The 23,910-nt window shown below is 44.6% G+C and overlaps 1 protein-coding gene across 1 annotated transcript in view; it reads left to right on the plus strand.

Moving 5' to 3' along the window:
* Window positions 1–23,091, plus strand: part of SYNPO2L (synaptopodin 2 like) — a 37,045-nt gene extending 13,954 nt beyond the window's left edge. The window contains exons 3-4 of the mRNA XM_041404715.1: window positions 2,328–2,989; window positions 16,333–23,091. Of these exons, the coding sequence (XP_041260649.1) occupies window positions 2,328–2,989; window positions 16,333–18,671 (3,001 nt within the window). The 3' untranslated portion in view covers window positions 18,672–23,091. The remainder of the gene's footprint in view (window positions 1–2,327; window positions 2,990–16,332) is intronic.
* The last annotated feature ends 819 nt before the right edge of the window (window positions 23,092–23,910 follow it).

Raw genomic sequence — 23,910 nt, forward strand, 5'->3', positions numbered from 1 at the left:
TCTCAATGTTTTGCCCTGTCTTACAGTGGGCTGTTGTAGTCCAACAGTCTGTATACTGACTCCCACAAAGATGAGAGGTGTGTGGCTACGCCGCTTTTTTATGGGAAGAAATACCTGTGCCAGTCTCTAGTTCAGGGGAATACTGGAGATCAGGCTCAAATTTATGGACAAAAAATAGTACCAGTATGGTCCTTGTCCTCCCTGTGCTAAGTTAACCCAGTGCGTCAGTGCATGCTGGATGCAGCCCAAGCAATAAATGAGTAATCCTGTAAAGATGAAGGCAGCAAAGCCGTGTGAGGTTCTAGCTAGTCCACACTACTGCCTAAACAGAAGTCACCCTCAGAAAATCAGGCCCTGGTGAAGGGGGCTGGGATATGTGATCTTCTACAGTCCTGAAAAGACAGAGACAGCACTGTGAGCAGTGGGAAAGGACAGCCATGCTGGTTGCTGTCATCTGTAAAGCAGGAGCAGAGGTGGGCAGTGCTCAGAGAAGGAAAGCCTGAGCATCTAGGATCTTCCCCTTGGTTTCAGAAAAAGTGCTGGTGCCTTCTGATGTGCTCACTCTATACCCTAACTGTAAGTGGGATTGGTAAGTTCTACACAAGGTGTCCAGAATAGCTCCTGGTCCCTTGCCAAGGCCTCATCTCACACCACTGGAGCCTATCTGCAGCAAACAGGTGCCTGGGCAAATTTTAGTCGGTCAAGATCAGCACACTTTGAATTAACAAAGTGAGAAAGGCAGGCTTCTTGCATCCTTCTGGATGGAGCTAACACTGAATGGTTTGGAAATAATGAAATCAGTTGGCTTCATTTGCAGTAGTAGAGAAATCATCAAATGTTGCTTTCTTGATCACATGTCTATTCCTACTTCATCTTTACGTTCTCAGAGAAAACACCAATCATTTCTGTTCAAAAAGGATAGGTAGCTGGATGACTCTGGAGTGTATGTATTTCAGAAAAAGAGGAAGGGAGAGACATTGACCTGACAATACAGAACGAAAGAAACTCACTTACAAAAAGTTATGCTTCTGAGTTACCTGATCAAGTGTTTAAAGAAGAAGAGGGACTGTTCTGTTCTGTTTTGCTTGTGGAATGTTGAGGTTGCTCCCCAGAGAGATTTAATAATGGCAAATAGCATTAAAAAATAAACTGCCAGAGAAATTCTCCCACCCTTAGCTTCCACAAAAGTTTGCATTTGACATAAATAAAAGTTTTTCACAGTTTAGAATTGGGATCCAAGTCATCAGTTGCACAGCTTTACAGTGGCAGTGCTGTCTACCTGGCTTCATGGTATGCTTGTTCAGAAGGCAAATACTTAGGACTACTTTATAGCTCTTATAAGCCCTGGTGAGTCTGACAGGAGAAGGAACAAGTTCCCAGCTCCATCTGTGTGGGCTGGAGTCAAACTGCTGTGGAAATCCAGACTCACTCTTGAGGAGAGGTAAGATAGAATGGGCTCTTTTTCTGTCAGCACAGCCAACTCCCCTTCCCTCTGGAAGCCAGCAGCAGGGTTAACTGCCCCAGACTGTCTGGCACCTACTCCAGTCATCCCTCCAGATGTCTTAGAGGCTTGAAATTGCTATGTCTAAACCAAAGGCAAATGCCACCATGGATTGGGCTGGCCAGCATGACTGCACATGGTTGTCAAAACCCAGGTACTGATAGCTTGTGAAGCAGCCCCACCACAGTGAGCAGGCTAAATATTAGAGTGGTCTCCTACCACTGGATACCATAGTCCTATCCCCAAAAAACACTTGGGCCTTTATATCCTAAGTATTTGCTATTTACTCCCACATAGAGGTCAGAGCAAACAAATAGCACTGACTTCTTGGGAGTCTGAACTAAAGCAGTTTGGGGGTGCCAGGATCTGCAGATCTGACACAGTCTCAGCTGCAGGAGCAGCTGGAGTGCAGTGTAATAATAGGAAATCTTCTGGCTGAGCACCAGCCGTTCTCTGCTGACAAGCTGCAGGCTGAAGGGTAGGTCTCACTGTCCTGGGGAATGCTTGCTATGCAGGATTCATCTCTCCAAGAGAAATGCCTGGGGAGCTGATTAAGCTTGGTAAATATTTATGGTTTTAGGGCATTCTGATTTTTGAATGTTTAACACCTGGTTTCCATAGAACTGTGAAGCAGAAAATCAGAATGAGAACACATAGCTGATGTCAGGGATAAGTCTGGCCTTGGTGTCTACACTTCAAATGTCTGTACCACCTGAAAAACACCTGTAACACTGTCCCAGTCCATAGCCCTCTCTCACTCCAGGGTTTCCTTCCAGTTTAGCTGCACAAACCAAATCTTGCTTACCACTTTTCCTTCTCCTCACAGGATAGTTGGTGGGGACCAGACTGGCCCGTGGCTCCAGCGTTCCCCTTCTCCAGGGCAGCGAGTGCTCTCTCCACCATCTGTGCCCACCCCCTCAGCACAGTTACTCAGCTCTGAACCAGCAGGAGCCCCAGCCACTACACAGCCCTCGCAGCCATGGAGGTCACAGAGGCACCTGGAGAGCCTCACGTCCCCACCGGACAGCGAGGCCTACTACGGCGAGACAGACAGCGACGCTGACAATGTGGCGCAGGAGAAGCACCGCCGCGCTCGCAAGAAGAGCCCACGCTCCCCACCTGACAGCACCACCGGCAGGGCGGACGCACCTCAGGACGAGGTGTCCCTGTCTGAACAGAGTGGCTACGAGAGCATGCCGGAGGCTGCTGCGCAGGGAGGGGCAGAGCTGGCCGGCTCCAGCGGGGTGGCCAAGAGGGAGATTGTCTGCCTGCCGGGCAGTCGCACAGACACTCCGTTCTCAGACAGCGAGGGACAGCTGCGGCCACCGTCAGCAGAGGGACGGGAGCCTTCTCCAGAGGCAATGCTCCTGCCCCATGCCACCAAGGCTATCCGAGCGGAACGCCATCTCATCCCCATGGTGGGGCCAGTGGAACATCCCATTGATGAAGACCTAACCACCACTTATACAGAGAAAGCCAAGCAGGCCAGTAAGTCCTCTAAACTGCCATTCACCCATGCCTTTTCCTTGTGCTGGATTCTCCTTCCAAAAGTCTGATTCCTGCAAATGCCAGGTGGGTTAGCTCCTCTAGCTTACAAAGGAGTCAAATCAGACCTGCAGAGACCAGGGCTTCCTGCTGCAGCTTTGGCCCTGGGGTATACCTCACCCAAGGCATCCTAAGAAATAGGTAAGATAAAGGGTCTAGGGCCAGGGGTCTGGGAGTCAGTCACAGAGGCAGCAGCCATTCAACCAGATGTGCTCTAATACCTCTGTGCTGGAAGAAGGATGGATGTCATTGGTTTCTTCAACACTTTGGGCTAAGAAGACTCAGCTGACATGATGATGTCAGGAAATAACTTGGAGGTTAAATTTCCCTGGCCTTCCAGAGATCTTATGGCAGCTCAGTTTCCTCCTTAGCTACCTGTGTGTTAAGCACAGAACACTCATTTCAAGAGCCTCCCAAGGAGCCCTCCGTTCACTTCAGCTCTCCATGGACACAGAGGCATGCAGTATTACACAATTAAGGATGATGAGAGATAATTTGTAGACAGCATAGCTGCAAAAGAGTCTTCTCAGAAACTGATTTATTTCTCTCACCTTGTCCAGCTCAGGGAGGGACTCTTCTACATCAACTTTCCCTGCAGGCACTCACTCCAGCAAGAATGCCCATGTCTGGCTGGCAGCAGCTGGTGAGTTCAGGTAGAATTTATAAATTTTTAGGTGTCGGCAGTGGAGGGCTGCCAGCAAGGACAGGCAGGAGACAGTAAATTAGCTCTTGAAACAGTTCCTTGTAGTTCCATCCCTGATAGTCAAGACCTTTCCATGTGTAATAAAGTACTGAAAAATGTAGAGTAGTATATGGGTGATGGACCTGAAGTGACCTTGATTGTGAATATCTTTCCTGATTTCTGCTACACATGGAGTATTTAAAGCACAAACATGAGGGCAGAACAAAGTGTTATCTGATTTCACAGTTGTGATCTATCTAATAATAGTAAAAACAAGGTAATAATAAACTTATTTTCATATATGTACCTCAGTGTACCATAACTCACTACATTTCTCTGAGCCTGAAAATAAAGCAGGTTTTTAAAAAGTGACTTTAAAAAAATGACAGAATGGAAAACAGAGACACGGAAACATTACTAGACTGAATCAGAAAGAAAACATGTGGATTCTAACTTCTGATCCTCTGCTTCAAATGGAATTTGAACCAGGACAGAACATTTTACCCAGGACAGATAATACTGCAAGGCAATTATTAAACTTCTATTTTATCCTTGGGCTAAATATTCTTTTATCTGTTCTGCCTAAGGAGTCCTGTAGAGGTAACTTTCAAACCTAGGTGCTTCCTTCAGACAGGGCACTGTCCTCCTGCTCTTTCCACTGTTACAAGGGGAGGCTCAGTTGGGTCCCTTATGTCTTGCTCTGCTGGGCAGTGCATCTGACCCGATGCCTTGTTCTACTTCTTCTAGTCTTTAGATTTCATTTTCCTTAGGATAGGAAAGAAATCAACAATTTCAGCCTCCCTAAAGATGAAGCTATTTTCCCCCCTTTGAATAATGTACAAGCATGAGATGAATGTTGAGAAAGGCATGTTCAGCTGCTCCCTGCCACCCGATAGTCCTAGCAGTAGAAGAGCAATTGCTTTACATCAAGACTTATTTCCATGGACGGCATCAGTACAGAGGGATCCCAGAAAAACTATGTATTTAATTCAGAGCATTTCTGATGGCAAGATAATATCCCATGGCAGGAGATGATGCAACAATATTGCCAGCTGGAGTTAGGGTTCCCAGAAGCACTGCAGACTGAGGTAATATTTTATTCTCCTATCAGTCCTTCACTGCTCACCCTCTTTTTGGTTTATGCTTGGCCAGGGGTGTCCTTCTGTAGGAGTTAGTCTGCCAGGGATGGTAACTCACAGGGTCTTTTCTTGCATTAGGGATCTTACCAGTAAATGAGAAGGCAAAATTGTACATCCTGATCCTGCTGGAGCAAATCAGCCCTTAAACCAGAAGTCCAGTTCAGCAGCCAGTGACTGTGGGAAGCAAGCAAGTAAAGAAGAGGGATGGAAGGTGTTCATTACGTGGTGAACAGAGCTAAAGAACACCTATACCTAGAGTAAACACAGGTATAGACACAGCTGGAGGATGGGGGACTGCTGAGCTGCACTGGCTCCATGGGAGGCTGCTTGGACTGGCATGGGAGGACATTAGTAGAGCATCTCTTGCCAGAAGGGTGTAGCCTTGGTCAGGATGTCTGGGCTAGCATTGCTCCTGCTCCTACAGCTGCTCTAGGCTCCCATGGAGACAGCAGCATTTAAAGCTCTGCTATTCCTTAGCAATATCCACAGCACAGTAGCCTACTCTGGGACACAGACACTCCTGGGTTTTGGTAAACAGGAATGTGAAATAATGGTTTAGAAGTCAGGCAGGGTTTTAAAACCTGTGTTAGCTTCAGGAAGTGACTTGGACTATCAGTTGTGAGAGCCTAAGTATCAATATATAGGCAGGAGACATTTAAGAGCCATTGTGAATACCTATGCAGTTGGCTGCCTTTTGAAACACTATTTAAATATATTCCCAGTGCATCTGCTAATACACCCTCCTTGCCTTGCCACAGCCTTCTTCAACTCCCACCACTGCACCATAAGAATGTGAAAAACTGCTTTTTGTTTTGTTGGGACTGTTCCCTGTATGGTTCCTTATCCTTTCTTCCTAGAATGTACTACTTTCTCATGTCTGCTCTGATATTTACTTCAATTTTGGGGGTGTTTCTCTTGTCCTTTGTTTTAATTCTTTCTAACTTTTCACTGTCATTTTTAAGCTCCAGAGACTGTCTCCCTTTCCCGCTTCTCCCTGCACCTCAAGCAAACAGAACTGAAGGTACATTATTTCTAGATGAGTATTTAGAAACATCAAACCTCTATATGAGTAACTGAAATCCCAGAAAAAGAACAGAGATACATAATCCTTCTTTTGCACATCACCAAGAGCAGCAACTGACATTCTTCACTGCTCTGCTGCCCTGCAAGGATCTCAGTAACACTGCTACTGCTGTCAGCTCTTGGGTTTTCTGTAGCTTTGTTCTTTACTTCCTGTCTCTAGACAGACAATACAAATTAAAAAATCTACATCAGTTTCAGAAGGTTAGCAGAAAGTGGGAGCTTGTGGCAGGGAGAATTAGACTGTTGTTGTCATAAGTAATTGCAAGTGAGGTTTTTGGGTTTCCTGTAGGTTCTGCAGTGTCCTTCTCACCCCACCTTTGGAGGCTTGGGATCCATCTGTAGCCAGGGTTGCTTCTTCTCAGCCACTTGTGCTCTCTGAGGTGCACTGTATTTTCACCCCATCCTAAATCATCTCACAGGACAAAAGGCTCAGCCTTTCTCACAACTGGAAATAGGATAGACATACCAGGACAGCAGTCTATTCCTAACTTGCTATCACACAGTGTCAGTGAAAGAAGTGCTTCAAAATATCTTAATTTAAACTTATCTGCTAAACTATTTTTAGTTCCTAGGATTCAAGAGCCTCTCCATGTATGGTAGAGGAAGGGAGGGAAAACTGGGTGGGGAAATTTCCTCCTCTGCTTTATATGGGCCTGGCTGCCTGTGCAGAGTCATCAAAGTTACTACATTCCATATCAGAAAAGGAAATCCTTCTTGTTTAAAGCGGATGTACAGCAGCATCACTTGGAAAGATAGGATGCTTATAAATAAGTGGCCTATTCATCAGCAGGTCATAGAGATTACTTCTTCTAAGAGTGACTGCAGCCACATTTCTCTGCAGAGGGGGCGAGTGCAGCAAGCCAGCTCTCAGCCCATTACAACTGGTACAGAACAAGGTGAAGTATCTGAATGGCAGTTTGAAGTTATTGCACCACATTTTCTATTTGGCTTTCAGCTTTGACAGTTGTAACTCTAATGACTGCAGTCATGTGACTGTTAGACTAACTGGTTTTATCATTCACTGCAGTCTAGGAGATCAATGGGTTTAGGATAATAGCCTACTACTACTGCATCCTACATGCCTTAAAGTAAAGTAGAAAAGCAATCTGCTTATATCAGGAGATTAAAATTAGTTGCCTGAACTATTGGTCTTACAGAAGTCTGTTCCTAGCAGTGTGAAGCCATGCTGAATCACCCTTGGCCACTCAGTGAGCAGCCAGCCATTTGGAAAACAAGGACAATTCCATGGCTGAATCACAGATGGAGAGACTGATCTCATTTCAGCATGCATGAAACTGCAATTGCTTCCGCTTGGGAAATCAGTCTGCATACACTGCAGTAGCAGTTTAGTTGTATGTGTTTGTTTAAGAAAAAAAATACTTAATAACTGTCATTCATCTTTGAATTCTCTGCCACTTGGAAAGCATTTATTAAAGACTACAGAGAGATAAACACCAGGCATCTAGAGCCCTCTTTCTCCACCTTAAGGGTTGAGTACGACATTTGATCTTGTTCCTTCAGTGTATGTCCTTCTGTGGAAAGCAGAGGTAATATTTTCAGGCTGATATACTAAGGGGGCAGAAGCCAGATTATAAACTACTGTCTTATTGCCTGTCTTAGCTAGCATGGATGAATTTGTCATTCCTTCTTGAGTCATCTCATAATTGTCACAAGTAGTTTGCCATCTTCCTCAGGTATTCTTACTGGAGACCTCCAGAATCGTTCCCTCAGGCATCACTCTTGTCCAGCATTTCAATGAGGATGTTGTGGGTTGCAGCATTGGAAGTAAAGCTGATAGAGCTCTGCTCTGCTCTACCTTTGCATCTCACTGCAATCCTGCTGCCCTAGAGCCTGACAGAGACATGAATTTAGCTGAACATGTGTTAGCTCAAGATAAATCTATCTGCAGATAATATTCTTTGGGAGGGAAGAGATCTTTAGCATTGGAAGATATATGGAGGGAAACTATGTGATCCCTGAAATGAAAAGGTGCATACTCTCATTTGTCCTAGTATTTCTACTGTATGAGATATCACTTGAAGCACCTTTTTAAAAACTATCAGTTACTCAGACATTACTTCTATGTTATTATTGTCAGCACAGGGACTCTGACTCTGGGTCACAGTTCCTCAGACATGATCAGAGGTCATTCATCATCCTGCTGCTTGTGAAGCACTGTCAGAGTTTGCTTCCAAGCTGAAACTTCCATGGTCCTTGCAGAGCCCCAGTTAGTGATTTTTCAGACTGTGTTGTCCCATATGTTAAGTTAACATAGCCTGGCCTTGCACATGTACTTCTACTCTGACTTAGGATGTGTAAGGCTGATGGGGAACAATGGCATTAAATCAAAATTTTGCCAATAGCTCAGATCACAGAGGTGATTAGAGCAATAATCACACTGAAACAGCTATACATATAACCCCACAGACTGTCTTAATCAAGCTGGTAGTTTTAGATTCTAGGGTTTTGACATATTAGTTGAAAGAATTTGTAATGCAAACAGACAACAGGAGTCCCTTTCCTCATCCAGTTGTTTCCATATCAGTTCTGAAAGTGATATGGGACAAGGTTGCTGACAAGGTATGGACAAGTCTGCTCAGGGACAATACTGAAATGTTTTTGAGACAAAGTGATAGTGATGGATGAGGGAGAGGCATAAAAGGGTGAGGCATAAAAGGACTTTGACAAGAAGTGATTAAACAACAGCCATTACTCAAGAGAAGTGAGAGAAAATTATAGCTAGGAAAGAGAAAGCTGTCAACCTGGCTAATATTTGTTCTTCAGTTTCATTAAACCCACCGTAGGAAGGGACATCAGTTTGCTGGGAAATGTGTAAAGCTTTACTGTCATCAGTATCTACCACTTACATGAACTAAGAATCTCACTCTTTGCAGAAAGAAACAGGAGCAGAAATGGGGACAAGTAGATTCAGCATATCTTGATACACTGACTATACTGAAAGAAAAGGCTGAGTCAGCTTCTCTGTAGAGGTCAAATGTAAGGAATTAATGAAACTTGTATCAGAATGGTCCTCAGTCCTTGCCAAGTACCTTGGAATAATGAGAAGGGTCTCAGGGAAAAAGACCAATAATATAGTCTTATAGCAGACATAGGCTGTGACAATAAGAAAAAAAAAATCATTTAGCTTCAATTAGGTGCATGAAGTAATTTTTTGTGCATATTTGCAGAAAACAAAATGAAAAGTAAAATCAACATGGACTAATAAAAAGTAGAAAGAGTCTTTGACCTGCTCAGTCAGATAAGACTTCACGGCTTAAAGAATAACATGAACACAGTATATACTGACTTCTATAATATACTTGATACAGTTCCACATGACTTTTCCAATGAGAGAAGTATGGATGAGATAAGACTACCGTAAGGTGACCACACAATTGGCTAAGAATAGAACAGAAAACATCACTATTAATGGTTCATGATGTCAGATGAGCTAACTGGCTAAATTGGTAGTAGTGTTTCACTGGCCTTCTGAGTCTAACAGGACTACCTCTATATTTTCACCCACAGAGCTTTAAACACTAACGTCAATCAAAGGTCCTCTCCACCTCAATGTTATATGACTGGCAAGGAGACACATGATAAAAAATCCCAACCCTCTCCTCTTCTGTCAGTGGATCTTATCCTCTGGCTGCATCTAGACGGAACAAGCAGCACGTACTTTGGGGCACACCACAGCCCCAAAACTGCTGTTGCTCAGATCTGGAACGTAGCTGAGACACCTTGCAGCTTCTCTCTGGTTTTTCTTCCCAGACAAACCCAGGTGTGTGGGGGACACAGGGGAGGGAAGGGGGTTACCTGGACTGAGGAGATCAAAAGTGTTCCCAGGTACACCACTATTGTCTTCCTATCTGCTTTTTTCAGATGCTAACTCCTGCTAGTGAAGCTTTGTAAATGTGCCTTGTTTCTCTTGGGTGTTGTACCTAGCAAGCAGTAACAGGAAATAGCAATAATACCATTTTCAATGGGTGTCACAGGGATCAGTGGAGATTGCTGTGTATTAATTGGCAGATGACATAACACATGGAAGATATTCAGTTGTCTCATGAAAGGCTAGAATTTTAACGTAGCAGGAGCTTGAATAGTTGCAGAAAATTACTAAAATCAACTGGTTAATGAGACTATATGGCAAGTGGATTAATAAATCCACATAGTGAGATGGTGAGCATATACTTGTCTCTATTACTGGAGTAGATGTTGGATTGACTGAAAGACAAAGACATGATCAATCAGTGGTATCCTGCTGTCAGACATCAACTTTGTAAGCAGCAGACTTAGCAGATCCTGGCATCCTTTTAATTTATGTTTTGTATTTGATATCTCATTCTCTCATGTCTAGTAAATACAAATCTGTCTGTCTTTCACATTCAAAATGAGAAAGCATTTGTGTGTATGTGTTCTGCAGTTTTTGACGCCTAATTAAGACTGTACTCAGGCTTATCGCTTCCTGTGGTGGGGTGTCTCTCCTCTGCTGAGCTTCCTATTTCCATGTAAACTTGTAGGAGCATTGTATCTTTGTGACTTCAGACTCTTAAAATTAGCAAATGGAATCAAAAGCTATTAGCATGAAATGGGTAAGATCAAAAGAAGTGTAGCATTGACTGCATAAACCTTTCATAGGAAATTGGGCTAAAACTGCAAAAGACAGATTACAGATTCACTGGTACATTCAACAGGTGCTGTCCTGGCAAAAGAAAATTCTCCTTTGGGAGAAGACTATGTAGGGAATATCCAGGGCCCAGGTGTGAGCTGTCAGCACAGAAAATCTGGCCATGTGTGCTATCTTTTGCACTTTTGCATTTACTTTTCCATTCCAGCTCAGAAAGAAGGGCAAACTGTCACCCAGCTGAGAGATTTTTTTGAATGAAAAAGCTATTCAAGCCTCCAGCAGGAGAGAGATGAGACTAAGATATTGCAGCCATGCACAGTGATGTCTCTACACCCTCTCTGCCTAACAGAGCTCTCCAATAGCAGTATGGCTAAGAATGCTCAAAAATCTACAAAATAAATGGGCATGTTTTTTTTCCCCCCCTGGGCTGTTAATTTACCTTCAGAAAAGTCTGTTTGTTTCTGTTTTTCCAAAACCAGGAGATTGCAGTGGGGCAGTATTTCACTGGCACGCTTAAAATCACTAGCCATTTAAGAAGAAATACTGGTTTGACAAGTATTTTAACTATTTAACCTCAGATACATACTAAAGTGTTGCAGACTTGAGTAGGACTGTAGCATTTGTCTGCAGCATCCTAAATTGGAGCTGAAGCTATATCTGTGTTTTATATTATGCACAGGTTATGTGGAAAGGGAAAAGAATATATACTCCTCTGCTTAGCTGTTTGCAATTTAAATACTGATCAAAGCTTTAAAGGTTGAAACTTTCAACAGGGAAATACTTAGAAGGTCAATATAACCCATCCAAATCTCAGTTTGAAAGGACTTCAGGTATGTAAAGTATGAGATGTCTGTAGCTCTAGTGACTTACTGAGATATTTGCAACATTAGCCATGGAAAAATGACTTTGTCCAACATAAATAGCTGGAAGAACAAAATTCGAGGTGACCGCATACGAAAAAAGCAGTTGACAAGTAGCATTTCGTCACAGAGGAACAGGCTCTTTATCTCTAGCAGTAGCAGAGTACCTTATTTTTTATAGTAATGGCTTTTCTAGAATTTGGTCTTGGTAATAAAATTTACCATTTTTTGTTTCGTAGAGAACATGAACAGTATCTGACCTCATGTAAGCCTGTTTGTTCAGTAGCTTGCCTGGGCATTAAAATGCCTTCTTTTAATAAGGCCTGATCTTGAAAAGATTTGTACTTTTCAACACTTCTATTTACTGTAATTAGTAATGAAAATCATTTCACTTCAGTGAAACTTAGTTAAGAGGAAAACTTCCATAGGCTTAATAGAAATTTTTCCTTTTTGTGGATTTTTTCCAACAGAATTCAGTGTGTACATGAAATAAGTGCTTTAGAAGTTAACAAAAAGTTTTCTATAGAAATTATTCACCACACCAACAGAATTTATGAGAGTTTTATAACCCTTCCTTTTACTCTTTTATCTATTCCATTTGAATGTTCTTACAAGAGACAGAGCAGTATTTTCATTCCAGTGGTATGTATCAATATTACAAGGTTTCCCCAAAGAGACATATATATCATATATATACATATATCCCTATATGTGTAAATATTCATCAAAGAGACTGAACCACTTTCATTGCTCTTGCTCTAAGAGCCTCTGTATGACACATGACAGGTCTCTCTACAGCTGTGTTCCCTTGTGGGAGTTGTCTTCTTGGTGGGCAGTGATGGCTGCTGGATTTCAGCATGTATGGTCAGACCTTTGTTTTTCCAGCCTCTCTAACATTGGAGATGGTCTGCTAAGGCTGCAGAATTGCTAAGGCTGGGGCTGCTGGGAGGGAGAATCATGGGAGGGTGTCCCTTGGCCACAGCTCTGGGATTGTCTCACAGGAGCTATTGCTTGAGTACAGAAAGGAGTGGTAAGACAGGACCTAGACAAAGTGTGAAGAGATGCTGAGCAGGCCACAACTGCAGAGATCTGCAGACTTCCCAGCACCATCTATTCCCTTCCTTCCCATCCACCACAGTCCTCACTATCAGCATCTCATCTTTCAACACCTCTCAGTCTCCTGTGCTGGAGCTCTGAATGGTGCTGCCAAAACACCACTCCCTGGTTTCCAAACACTGTCACCCTCCCTGGGCACAACCATGCTTTCAGTGTAGGTAACAGCCTCTGCTGTTTTAATTCAGCTAAACAACTTCATTGCAGGCATGCAGAATCCTAATGCTCCTCTGTTAAATGTTCCTCAGCTGTGTACACAACAGAAACTGAATCATGGACTGGTTCTCCTCAGACATGGAAGAAAACTGATATACACAGGAAAGCCCCTGCTCTCTCTTTTCTTCCTCTTTACCTGGAGCTGAGTGCTCTCTGAGAGTTTCAGGCAAGGAAAGTTATTTTTCTCCTGTGCAGGTTTCTTCTGCCTCTCCATGTTAGACATGCACACTGTGTTAGTTTTATCTCTCTGAAGGGCTCTTTGGCACAGAAGTGCTGGACATTGAGGCATTGGTAACACAAACTTGAAGCCTGCACCTTTCTAGCCTAAAGCTTGCACCATAGAAGCTGTGATAATATTGAGTATATTTTTTTCATTTTAAAATAAAAAGTAGGAGTTTCTCCTTACAGGGAGTACAGGGAGGGGGAAAGAATAAGTTTAAGTGCCAGGTGACAATGTCCATCACACTGCTCAGTGATGAAGCTATGAAGACAAAAATAGACAAAGTGACCTCATGGCTTTCAGCAGCAAAGCCTACGAGACAAAAGAGAGGCTTTAAAAGGCTTGTGGGCTGATAGCAAAGAGCTTGGACATCTCAGAGTTTTGGTTCTGCTCCAGAAGAGCTTTGCTTGGCTCCTCTCTCCTTGCCTCTCTTTCTGTTTATGGGGAGTTGTGAATTAAATGGGTTTTGTGACATGCCCAGTTCTCCAGGTCTGGACTCTACTTTCTCAAGCTTGGATCAGCCTTATGCAGGTACAAATATTTTCTTTTTTCTCTTTCTTTTCTTTTCTTTTCTTTTCTTTTCTTTTCTTTTCTTTTCTTTTCTTTTCTTTTCTTTTCTTTTCCTCTTCTCTCTTCTGTTCTCTTCTCTTCTCTTCTCTTCTTTCTTCCTTCTTTCCTTTCCTTTACTTTTTTTACTCTACTCTCCTTACCCCATTCTTTTGCCTATTCTGATTTAATTCTTGCTCTTTACCTTCTACAAGTCATCTTAGGAAGATTTTTCTTCCTGTTTTTTTCTTAAACTGTTGTGGAAGATTGTAGCTTGAATAGCATGACCATTTTTCTGTTGGGAGAACTGGTGCAATTAGTCGTGTGCTTTAGCCTTTGATGAGGAGAAAGGTAGGAAGAAGAAAAGAGGGAGGTGAGAAGCAGGTCCCAGAGGGCCCTATTTGCCAGCTCCTTTAGAGCACAGGACAGTTCAGAGCAACTTTCTAGGGAAGTTGTATATGAACCCTAATTCATATACAACTGAGGTAGCACTACAGGCTGGTGGAGTTAAAGCCAAGACCATCTTCTGTTACATTTTCTCTGTCAGTATTTGCTAGCCCAGAGTTTAGAGCTGGCACTTCCATGGTAGTCTGCTGTCAGAAAGGGCTGTGCAGACGTCCCTTTGAATGGTGTTGCTCCCTGTCTGGTAGCTCCTGATGCTAGAAATCCTCCTGTGAGTCACTCAGGCCAGAGTTTACATATTCTGCACTTGACTAAGATTCTGTGTTGCTGCTCTTTCTCCTTGTAAATTTAGAAGCAAAATACCACCAGGTGAGGTACAGCTTTTAGTAAGGTTGTTGTAGCAGCTTCCCTTATTTTCTCCATTGTCAACAACCCTAGAGACACAGGCATGCAGATTTGTAAATGAAGTGGGCAGACCTTCAGGGACTGTAGTTTGTTTCTACCATGGAGAGCAGGTCTTTGAGGGCTAGTCTGTGACTGGTCTGAAGAACACTAAATCTACACAAAAATCTGACACTACTTCAGTCTTGGTTTAGCAAGGTGAAGTTATTCTGTAAGGAAGGTTTTGCAAAGAGCCTTCACTTTGTAAGTGCCAGTACAAATAATGAGCCTTTTCAGCATTGCTTTTCCTGTTTCTAGTTCTGGGTGCAAAGGAGAGGAATGGACTGTGCATCCACATGATGTGATCTCAAACCACAGAATTCTCCTTGCTGAAATCCCAAAGCAAAGCATGTGCTATGGACAGGCTGCAAACTTTGAGAGCTTCCTGGAAGGATGACTGCTTTGCAAATCAACACTTTATTTTCAGCATAGGGTGGGAAAGGGAATCTCTTTCTGCTGTGGTTACACCGATGCAGTACGGAATGATGACACCACAATTGTGTAGACTAGAAAGCTTTTGGGAGACTACAGCCCTCAGGCAAACTAGTAAACTTCTTAACTAAGGTCCCTGTCCCTCGCTTCAAGTGACTCTGCAACATTAACAGGTTCACATTGAATGAATGCTTTGTGATAAAATGATCAGAAGTGAGATCCTGAGAGGACTGAGCAGCTTCCATCATCTCTTGAGCTAACACCATCCCTCAGCACTGCCTTGCAGCTCTCCTCTCCTCTCCTCTCCTCTCCTCTCCTCTCCCTCTCCCTCTCCCTCTCCCTCTCCCTTCAGCACAGCAGAATTTATTACATCTCTCTTGGGAATGTCAGGGCTGGACAAGGTGGTTTTTTTGACAAATTATTCAATGCATACAGTGGACGGTTGTTTCATCCACTCTCATGTTGGGAAAAAGACAATGGAAAAGGGTGAAACAAAAGGCATCACAAATTAGTCTGTGGTTTAGGTATGTGGGGCTTTTTTTCTGTACAAGGCTAGTGCTGACTTCTGTCACTTCAACAGTGATTCAAGGCATGTCCATACTTTCATTAGGGTAGACAAGTCTGTTTTTACTATTGAATCTTGTTCACCACCTGCTTTTCCTGAACACAAAGACAGAGGATACAATGTTCCTCCCTGGGGCTTTACTGACCACAGAGCAGGTGGAAAATGATTATCCCACACTTTCATGCCAGTGTCCCAACAGGTGGTGTCTTTTCCAAGCAAGCCTGTCTAAGTGGATTTCCTTCTGGTCTAGCTGATCAGTTGTGGGGAACTGGGATTCTTACTCAGGAGCAAATACTCTTCTTTCTTGCCAGGCATGGAGCACAGGGAAGAGACTGCAGCAAGGATGAAATCATTCTTCCATTGTCTCCTGCTGTGGCAGGGCTGCTGCAGAGCAGCAAACAGCCCTACACACAATGCTGCTGCACAACACTGACTGTAGCTGGCAGTGCAGGGCTCAGATCAGGAGCAGCCCTGCTGTGCCTGCAGTGCACCTCTCCTTTTGCACACGTGCAATCCTCTATATGGTAGAAGGAACATCTACAGAAAGCAGGGCTCCACCTTTAGGGTGATAAATAAATGGTTAAAATTTCCACAAGCAAGGGTAAGCACTACAAAAACGTCAGGGTCTCTTGTTCACATGCTTCAGAAATAGGAAACTCCACGTCTGATGAGGAAACTTAGACTGGCCATCAGAGTGGGAGGAGTTCCCTCCCCACACCTGCATTGACTTCTATTGTGTTTGCAGGGAAAGAGAAAACTGCTCCTGATTTTCTACCAACAGTTTATAAAGACACAGTTTATAAAGACAGTTTATATAACCAGCAAAAGTGGAATGAAAAAGAAGAGCAAGGGATGTGTTTCCTCTTAAGTGCACTAGACCACCTATAGCCATTTCACTGTCCCCCTTTGCCCACCCAACCTTTTCTGATCTCTCAGAGTTCCTCTTTCTATCTCTTTCAGAGCTCCACCGCCACGAAAGCATCCAGGAGAAGAATGTGAAAGAAGCCAAAACCAAGTGCAGAACCATTGCATCCCTTCTGACAGATGCACCCAACCCCCACTCCAAGGGGGTGCTGATGTTTAAGAAACGCAGGCAGAGGGCTAAGAAGTATACATTGGTAAGCTTTGGCAGTGTTGATGAAGACCGCTCCTACGAGGAGGAAGACGGAGTTTTTCCAACTAGTGAATCTGAATTTGATGAAGAAGGTTTCTCTGATGCCCGAAGCCTAACTAATCACTCAGACTGGGACAACACTTACCTAGACATTGAAAAATCCAAATCTGACTCTGAACAGAAGGAAGAGAAGCAAAAAGGTTTGAGTGAGGCCTCAGGTAAAGGAGCACGATTATTTGAGCAGCAGAGGGAACGGGCTGGGAAGTACACAGTTGAGAAAAGTCCAGTGCAGAAGAGCCCAGAGCCTGCCCCAGCTGCCCAGCCAAAGCAGGGCACAGTGAACGGAGATATGCCTGTGCCAGAGAAGGCAGACAACATGCCCCTCAGCATCCACCTGGAAGCTGTGCAAGTGCCCAGCAAGCAGCCAGCCACTGTCCCCACTCAGCTCCTGACTGCCCCCAGCCCCACTTTCTTCCCTCCTCCCCCAAGCACCCCCGACCCCTTCTCTGCAAGTTCAACAAGCATGTTCAACAGGTCTGCACGGCCCTTTACTCCTGGCTTTTCTGGCCAGCGTCCAGCAACATCCTCTGTCATCTTTAGGCCACCTGCACCCAAAAAACCCACCGAAAATCTGGGTGGGCAAAGCACAGTGGTTCCCCCTTTCTCACCTCTGGTTCCAGGAACACCAGCCAATGCAGCAGTGCCAACACAGCGTGGTCCAGTCAGCTCCTCCACATCTCTGTATATTCCTGCACCAGGAAGATCAACATCACCACTGGAGTCACAGCCAAAAGTGGGAGGAAGCGCTTCCGAGGTCAAGCCTTCTGCCAACACTGCCCGGACATCTACCACCACCTCTATCTTTCTTTCAACTCCCTCAAAGCCAGGAGGGGATATGGCCTCCGCAGCATCCCAGCCACGGGTCCCTGGAACAGCCTCTTCTTCATTGTATATTAGTCCAGCACCATCACAGCACATGAGAAGCAGTTCCCCTCTGCCAAAACAGCCTTCTCCTGCCATCACTCCAGCAATGCCACGACCTCCTTCAGAGCCCTTAACCTCCAGGGAGCAGAGGATTTCTGTGCCAGCTCCCCGCACAGGCATCCTGCAGGAGGCTCGTCGACGGGGCAACAAAAAACCCATGTTCAGTAAGATTGAGGAGAAGAAGAAGAATTCACCCAACCCTGAGCTCCTGTCTCTGGTGCAGAACCTGGATGAGAAGCCAAAGGGTGACCACCCTGCGGCAGGCTTTGAGTCTGGGCCTGAGGAGGACTTCCTCAGCCTGGGTGCTGAGGCCTGCAACTTCATGCAGTCCTCAGGCCGCAAGTTCAAGACCCCACCTCCAGTGGCCCCCAAGCCTCAGCAAGATGCTGGATTGGTAAATGGGGCCCAGGACATGCCTCAGCTTAAAGGCAAGGGGGCAGAGCTCTTTGCCAAACGCCAGAGCCGCATGGACAAATTTGTGGTAGAAACAACACCGAAGCCAGAGTACAAGCCCAGGACCCCCTCTCCATCCCCTTCTCTACCCTCATGTTGGAAATACTCACCCAACATCCGGGCTCCCCCTCCCATAGCCTACAACCCAATGCATTCCCCTTTCTATCCCCTGGCAGCCAGCAAATCTCAGGCTAGCAAAGCAGAGAGCAAAGTGAAAAAGGCACCTGGCCAGAAATCAGGGATCAAGGTCATTGATTTAATGCGCCACCAGCCCTATCAATTGAAGTCAGCCATGTTCTGTTTTGGGGATCCCCCCAGCTCCAGCACTCAGAATACTCCTGGTCAGCCAACCCCACAGGCTAGCTCATCCTTCATGGCAGCCAAGCAGGTCCCTGTGAAAATAGCCAAGACCCAGGAGATTCGTCGATTCTCCACTCCGGCTCCCATGCCAGCCTCCAGCAGCCTGGCACCCACTGTGCTTGTGCCCCGCTCGGCCACCACGCTGGATGAGCCATTGTGGAGAACAGAAATGGCCTCTTCTGCCCCTGCTACACCAGCACCCTTCCAGGTGGAGCTCAGCCCCTCCCCTAAGCCATATCAGAGCTCCCCAGAGCCTGGACAGGTGGGACAGGGACCTCCTCCAAACTCAGCCTCTGCCTCTCGGTTTCAGGTGGCCAGGCCCAAATTCTCTGCAGCAAGAACAGGCATGCAGGCCAATGTGTGGAGGCCAAGTTTTGGCCATCACTGAGTCAGGCACCCCTCCCATCCTGTCTGTGGCCCCACAGAGATAGCGCTTGTTTTGTCTTTCATGTCAGCTCGGTACATTGGGATGAGTGACACAAAATGGAGGAAAAAAACCTGAAAAAAATTACTGCCCTTCTGCACCACCCCCTTCCCCAGCCTCCCCTTGGTCTCAGATGGGATGCTTCATGGAAAGGCTTACTGGCTGTGGCTACAGTAGGAGGAAGAATGTGGAGAGAGGGCATGTATGTGGTACACAAAGACTGGGAATTCGTACACAGCAGCAAAACCCAAGTCCAGAGGGGGTGAATGGCAGAAATTATCTCACATGGAGACATACATGAAGCAGTAGTTTTCCTTTCCCAAGGGCTTTGGAGTCACCCCTGCATGGAAGGAAAGTAGGAGGCAAGAGCTTTCCAGGAAGAAAGGATGAGAGGTGGGATTACAGAGCAGAAGCCCCAGCTTTCCCATGAGACTGTTTTGCTCTGATCCTCCCAGTCTGTTCATGTTCACTTGTGTGTGCACACACACATGCACACAGCAACACTCAGCAGGGAGTGAAAGGACAAGTGGGGCCTCACCTGGGATATTTCTCCCAGAATTCCCTCTGTGGGGGCATGGGAAAGAATGCAAGAGAGCAGAGTGAACAGTGGTGTTTGCCCATGAACATGTGGACAGTGTGGCCTGTGCCTGAGAGTGCCCATGTGTGCCTGTTCCTCCAGTCACCAGGGCTTGGGGTAAAAGGAGAATAATCCTAGCTGGTAGTAATTACCACTATCAGGTCTGGAAATAGTGTGCCAAAGAGGGGCTTTGAGGGGACTTGATGGGGCTATCACCAGCTGCAGGAACTGCAGAAGGAAGTATCCATTTTTGAAGATACACAAAGTCAAAGCTAAGCTCAGGCTGTGTCTGGTTGGCATAAAGGAAGGCCCTGCAGCATCAGTCCCACTGAACAGGATATGGATGCTGTAAGTAGAAAGGTGGATTGCATGGGAGGAGGTACAGTTGGCTTTAAAATGAGGCAGGACTGAATATGCATTTGTTCATGATCTTTTTATTTAGTTTAGGACAGAAGTGGGGCTAGATTAGAAATGGGTCATGACATAAAACTTGCTGAAAGCTTTGTGATGAGGGGAAAACAGAGGGCCTTTACAGATATTCTCAGCATGGAAGTGGAGGTCAGGAAAACATAAAGTCACAAGTAAAACTTCATACAAGATGACTTAGGTATTATTGTGGGGCCTATTTGGTAAAAACTGTAGTGCTCTGAGAATCCCAGAGGATCTGCACTCATACACACATACAGAGTTCAGTTTGCTGCTGATGCTGGGAAAACAGTACTGGTTATTCCTTGAATGTCCCAGGCTAGCCTCCAACTTAATCTCTACACTACAGGCATACAGGAAGAAAGCACTGCCTTCCCAAGGAAGAATTCAGCATTTCAGTAGGGACTGTGCATGTGTGTGTGCATGTCATCTATACTCTGGTTTACACACCCCCGGCCATTTACTTTCTGCCTGTGATCCTCCTTTGCCAGCAGCCACTTCTCCAGTGTGATCCCACAAGTACACCAAGAAAACATTGCTCCTGGAGCACTGGCTCCAAGCACAGCAGATGCCCCAGCTCCAGGGAAGGGGTTTGCCACCTCTTTCCGGGTCAGGGTTGCCCAGGTTTTTGCAAAACCCAGAGGAATGTGTACAGGAGGTGGAATGAGGGTCTCAAAGCCCTGTCTCCCTTGAGACAAGTCTCTCTCTCATTAGACTTGCACCTCTGCTTCAAGCAGCAGCCATTCTCTGATTGGACTGAGCACAAACTTCGGATATACAAAAGTGTAGGTTCTGGGGGGAGAAAAAAGGAAAATGCAAGTGGGTCTGAAACTATCTGTATGCAGTGCAGCTAGTGTTGTTTCATACTAAATCTAAGCCAACCTTCCTCTGCACAGCAAGAGCTTATGATGTGTAGCTTTTTCATGATAGCTGGGGCTCTACTTTTTCTTGGAGGCCTGAAAGTCTTTCTCTGTGAGCACCTGGAGATTTTTCATGTGTGCTCTCCTATGAAGAAAATGAAGACTGGAAAACCTAGCCAGCACCTCTGATCTCAGACAAGCTTGGAAGGGAGAGAATGAGAGAAAAGGAGAAGTAATTCACAATTCTGCCTTTGAATCCTTCACACTCTGGCTGGATTTTTTTGCACGCCTGTGTTTGCAGTGCACATTCCTAGTGGCCCTGAAACATATCATGAGCATGCTGGGAAGAGAGGAGAACAGAACTTACAACTTACTTGGCACACTATCAACTGTGGGAGAGGATTGTAAGAAAAGCCATGGGAATACTTTAGATTAATGGACAAAGGTGAGGCTGAGTCAGAAGGGATGCTGCATCTGGTTGCATCACATAGGAGTAGCCAACCTGAATTGATGAGGAGACTGTGTCCCTGAAAAGCCCCAGAGAGGATGTCTTAGGAGAAATCATCACTGCAGAGTTAATTCAGATCACCAGAATCCATTTAGCTCCAGTGAAAGGGAGCAGCCATGCTATAAAACAGATGATTGCTTTCTCACTCATCCTGTACTGCATTGCATTGCCAGTGTTTCTTAAAAAAAAGCTTAAAAAAATGATCAAAAACCAAAAAAAACAAAAAAAAAACCCAAAAAACAAACAAAAAAAACCCCCCAACCCCCCCCCCCCCCCAAAAAAAAAAAAAAAAACAACAAAACCAAAATCAAAAAACAAAAGACCTATGTGCAAACTGAACCTCTGTGACTCTTCCCAAACATGGAGGGAGGAATCTTATATTTTACCTAGGAAAGCTCTACAAAGGAACTCAAGAAGTAGCAGTGCTCCAAAAGCTTTGTCTCTCACCTTGTGGAGTGTTGTCTGTCCCTGGCTAGTGATTTAAGCCATTAGCCTTAGACAGACAAGCTAGCCCAGGCTGAAAGCATTACCAAACTCAGGTGTAGAAAGGGGTTGTGTGGACCAGAGGAAGGGTGCTCAACATAATTCTGCAGTCAAGAAATAACCTCAGAAAGTTTGAATCTTACTCCAGTATCCCTTTCCCTCAGGCCCCTAAAGTTAAGTGCTCTCAGGGCCTGAAAGTCTCAGGAAATTCATTTTGCCATGGGAAAAATAGAGAAGTCTGGCCTTAGTATGTAAGGGAGATTGCATGGGTTTAGTATTTTAGTGATCCCACTCCAGATTTCTGGGAGACAATGATTTCTGCTGAGGACTGATTGCCAAACACCATTCAAGGTTAGATACCATGATCCAAGTGAGTGGAATAAATGCATTTGCCCCATCATTTCTGATAAGTAATGGGCAGAAAATGAAAAATTTAGGTTTGACTTATATTAAATATAAGAGCAAGGAAAAGAACCAGGAGGCTGGAAATCCTGCATTTTACTTACATCCTTGCTTCAAAGCTATGTTTCGAAGCAAACTCAAAGTATTTTAATGGATTTCAGCCCCTCATAAACTTTTCTGGATCCTATGCTGACACAGGACTGATCTGCAGAAGCAGAGGCTGTTGCAGATGAGGCCTACAGTGCTCATAGTGTATCCCAAATAAAGCCTGTAGCTGCAAGTAGCATGAGATGAGAAATAATACTGGGATGCATCTGTTAAGTTTAAAAGAAGAAAACTGATCTACTGCTGGCTTTAAGCAGCTCTGCTAATGTTTGCTCATGAAAATACTGTGGCTGGACTGTTAGAAAGGTCACAGGTGAGGTTACAAGGAATACTTTTGAAACGTAAGCTTGTCTTGAGCCTTTCCAAATGTCTAATTCCTCAGCTGTTGAACAAGCACAGACATAAACAGTTGTTTGACAAGTTTTAGCTCCCACCTGCTAAGTTATACGCTGCAGTGGTAGGCCAAACCCCAGTGCTCCCTTGTTAAGTATTTGAAGATGTCTTCATGGGCTCTGATTAAAACTGCCTATCATCCCTCCTCTCTAGCATGCTGCAGGCTACACATTGCAGATATGGCAATTCAGGGGTTTTATCTTTGCTTCAGAAGTAACAGTCCCTTCCCTCTTAATATATGGGAACACTTACCAGAGATAACCTCAAGATCCTGCAGCACCTGGGAGGAAGCACCTCAGAAGAGACTGGTGTGATGAGGAGTCACTGACACCAGACATGAGCACAGTGTGAGGCAAGTTTGTTCCTCATAAAGAATATGCTCCCTTTCTGGTGTAACATCCAGCACACCTACTAAACCCTTTTCCTAGAAGAGACCCATCAGTGCTCTGAAAATGGGAGCCCAGCAGCAGTGCTCTGTCTGGTGAAAGATGTGACCCCAGATGAACAGAGTTGGCATCTTTGTTTATGAAACACCTTTTTTCCTTTTCTGTTTTGTCTTTTTTTTTTTTCCAATTTAAAATCACTTTCTATTTGTTTGTGCAGAGAAATAAACTTGTGATATGCACTTTACATGTGGCATTTTGTCACTTTCTTTGCTTGGCGCCCGGAGGAATTGCTATGTGTACAGCACATGTATTTAGCACTACCTACTACAAATTGCTAAGGACAAGAGAATATAAGAAGTTCAAAAAAGGATGGGATATCTCAGCAATAAAAACACCTAGGTTGGACTTAAAGCCTCTATACATTAAAAAAGCCCCACGCAAGCAAAACCTTAAGTGAGATCCAAAACTTTGATACTACAGACTATAAAACACTCACTCACTGACAGGTTGAAGACATTTGTGGACCAGCCTGAGCTGGCCTGCTCCATCACTGCCCCTCAGCCTGTTCTAACCTAAATCCTACCCTCTGCTTGTAAATCCAGTATCAGTGGAAGTTGATCAGCTCTGATAAATACAAATATAGACTTGCATTGAACAATTCAACTTAATATTAACCAAGATATCACAAAAACAAGTCAGTCAGAAAATCAAATATATCCCATCGTATTCTCTGGCTCCAAATTTAATTCTAACTCTAAACTTAACCAAATTCATGTTAAAGCCTATTCAGTTTCTGGGTCCTGAGAAGTTCATTGTGTTCAGTTTAGGACAAGTGTTAGCAGGTTTCCTTTCCCAGACATATCTCACTCACAGATAGCAATTCCTAAGCACTGCAAAATACTCTGGGATCAACTGTAGGATTAGATTGCAAGCTCTGGACATTTGTCCAAGTATAATTTTGTGGATGTTTGTCAGATTAATTGCAAGGAGGACTTCCTTTTGCAGTGGTCTGGAGGTAGGTTGTAGGACTATCCAGCATATTTCTGATTGACCTGCCATCAGA

The sequence above is a fragment of the Onychostruthus taczanowskii genome, unplaced genomic scaffold (assembly GCF_017590055.1).
Source record: "Onychostruthus taczanowskii isolate IOZ18803 unplaced genomic scaffold, ASM1759005v1 scaffold22, whole genome shotgun sequence".
Lineage (NCBI taxonomy): Eukaryota > Metazoa > Chordata > Aves > Passeriformes > Passeridae > Onychostruthus > Onychostruthus taczanowskii.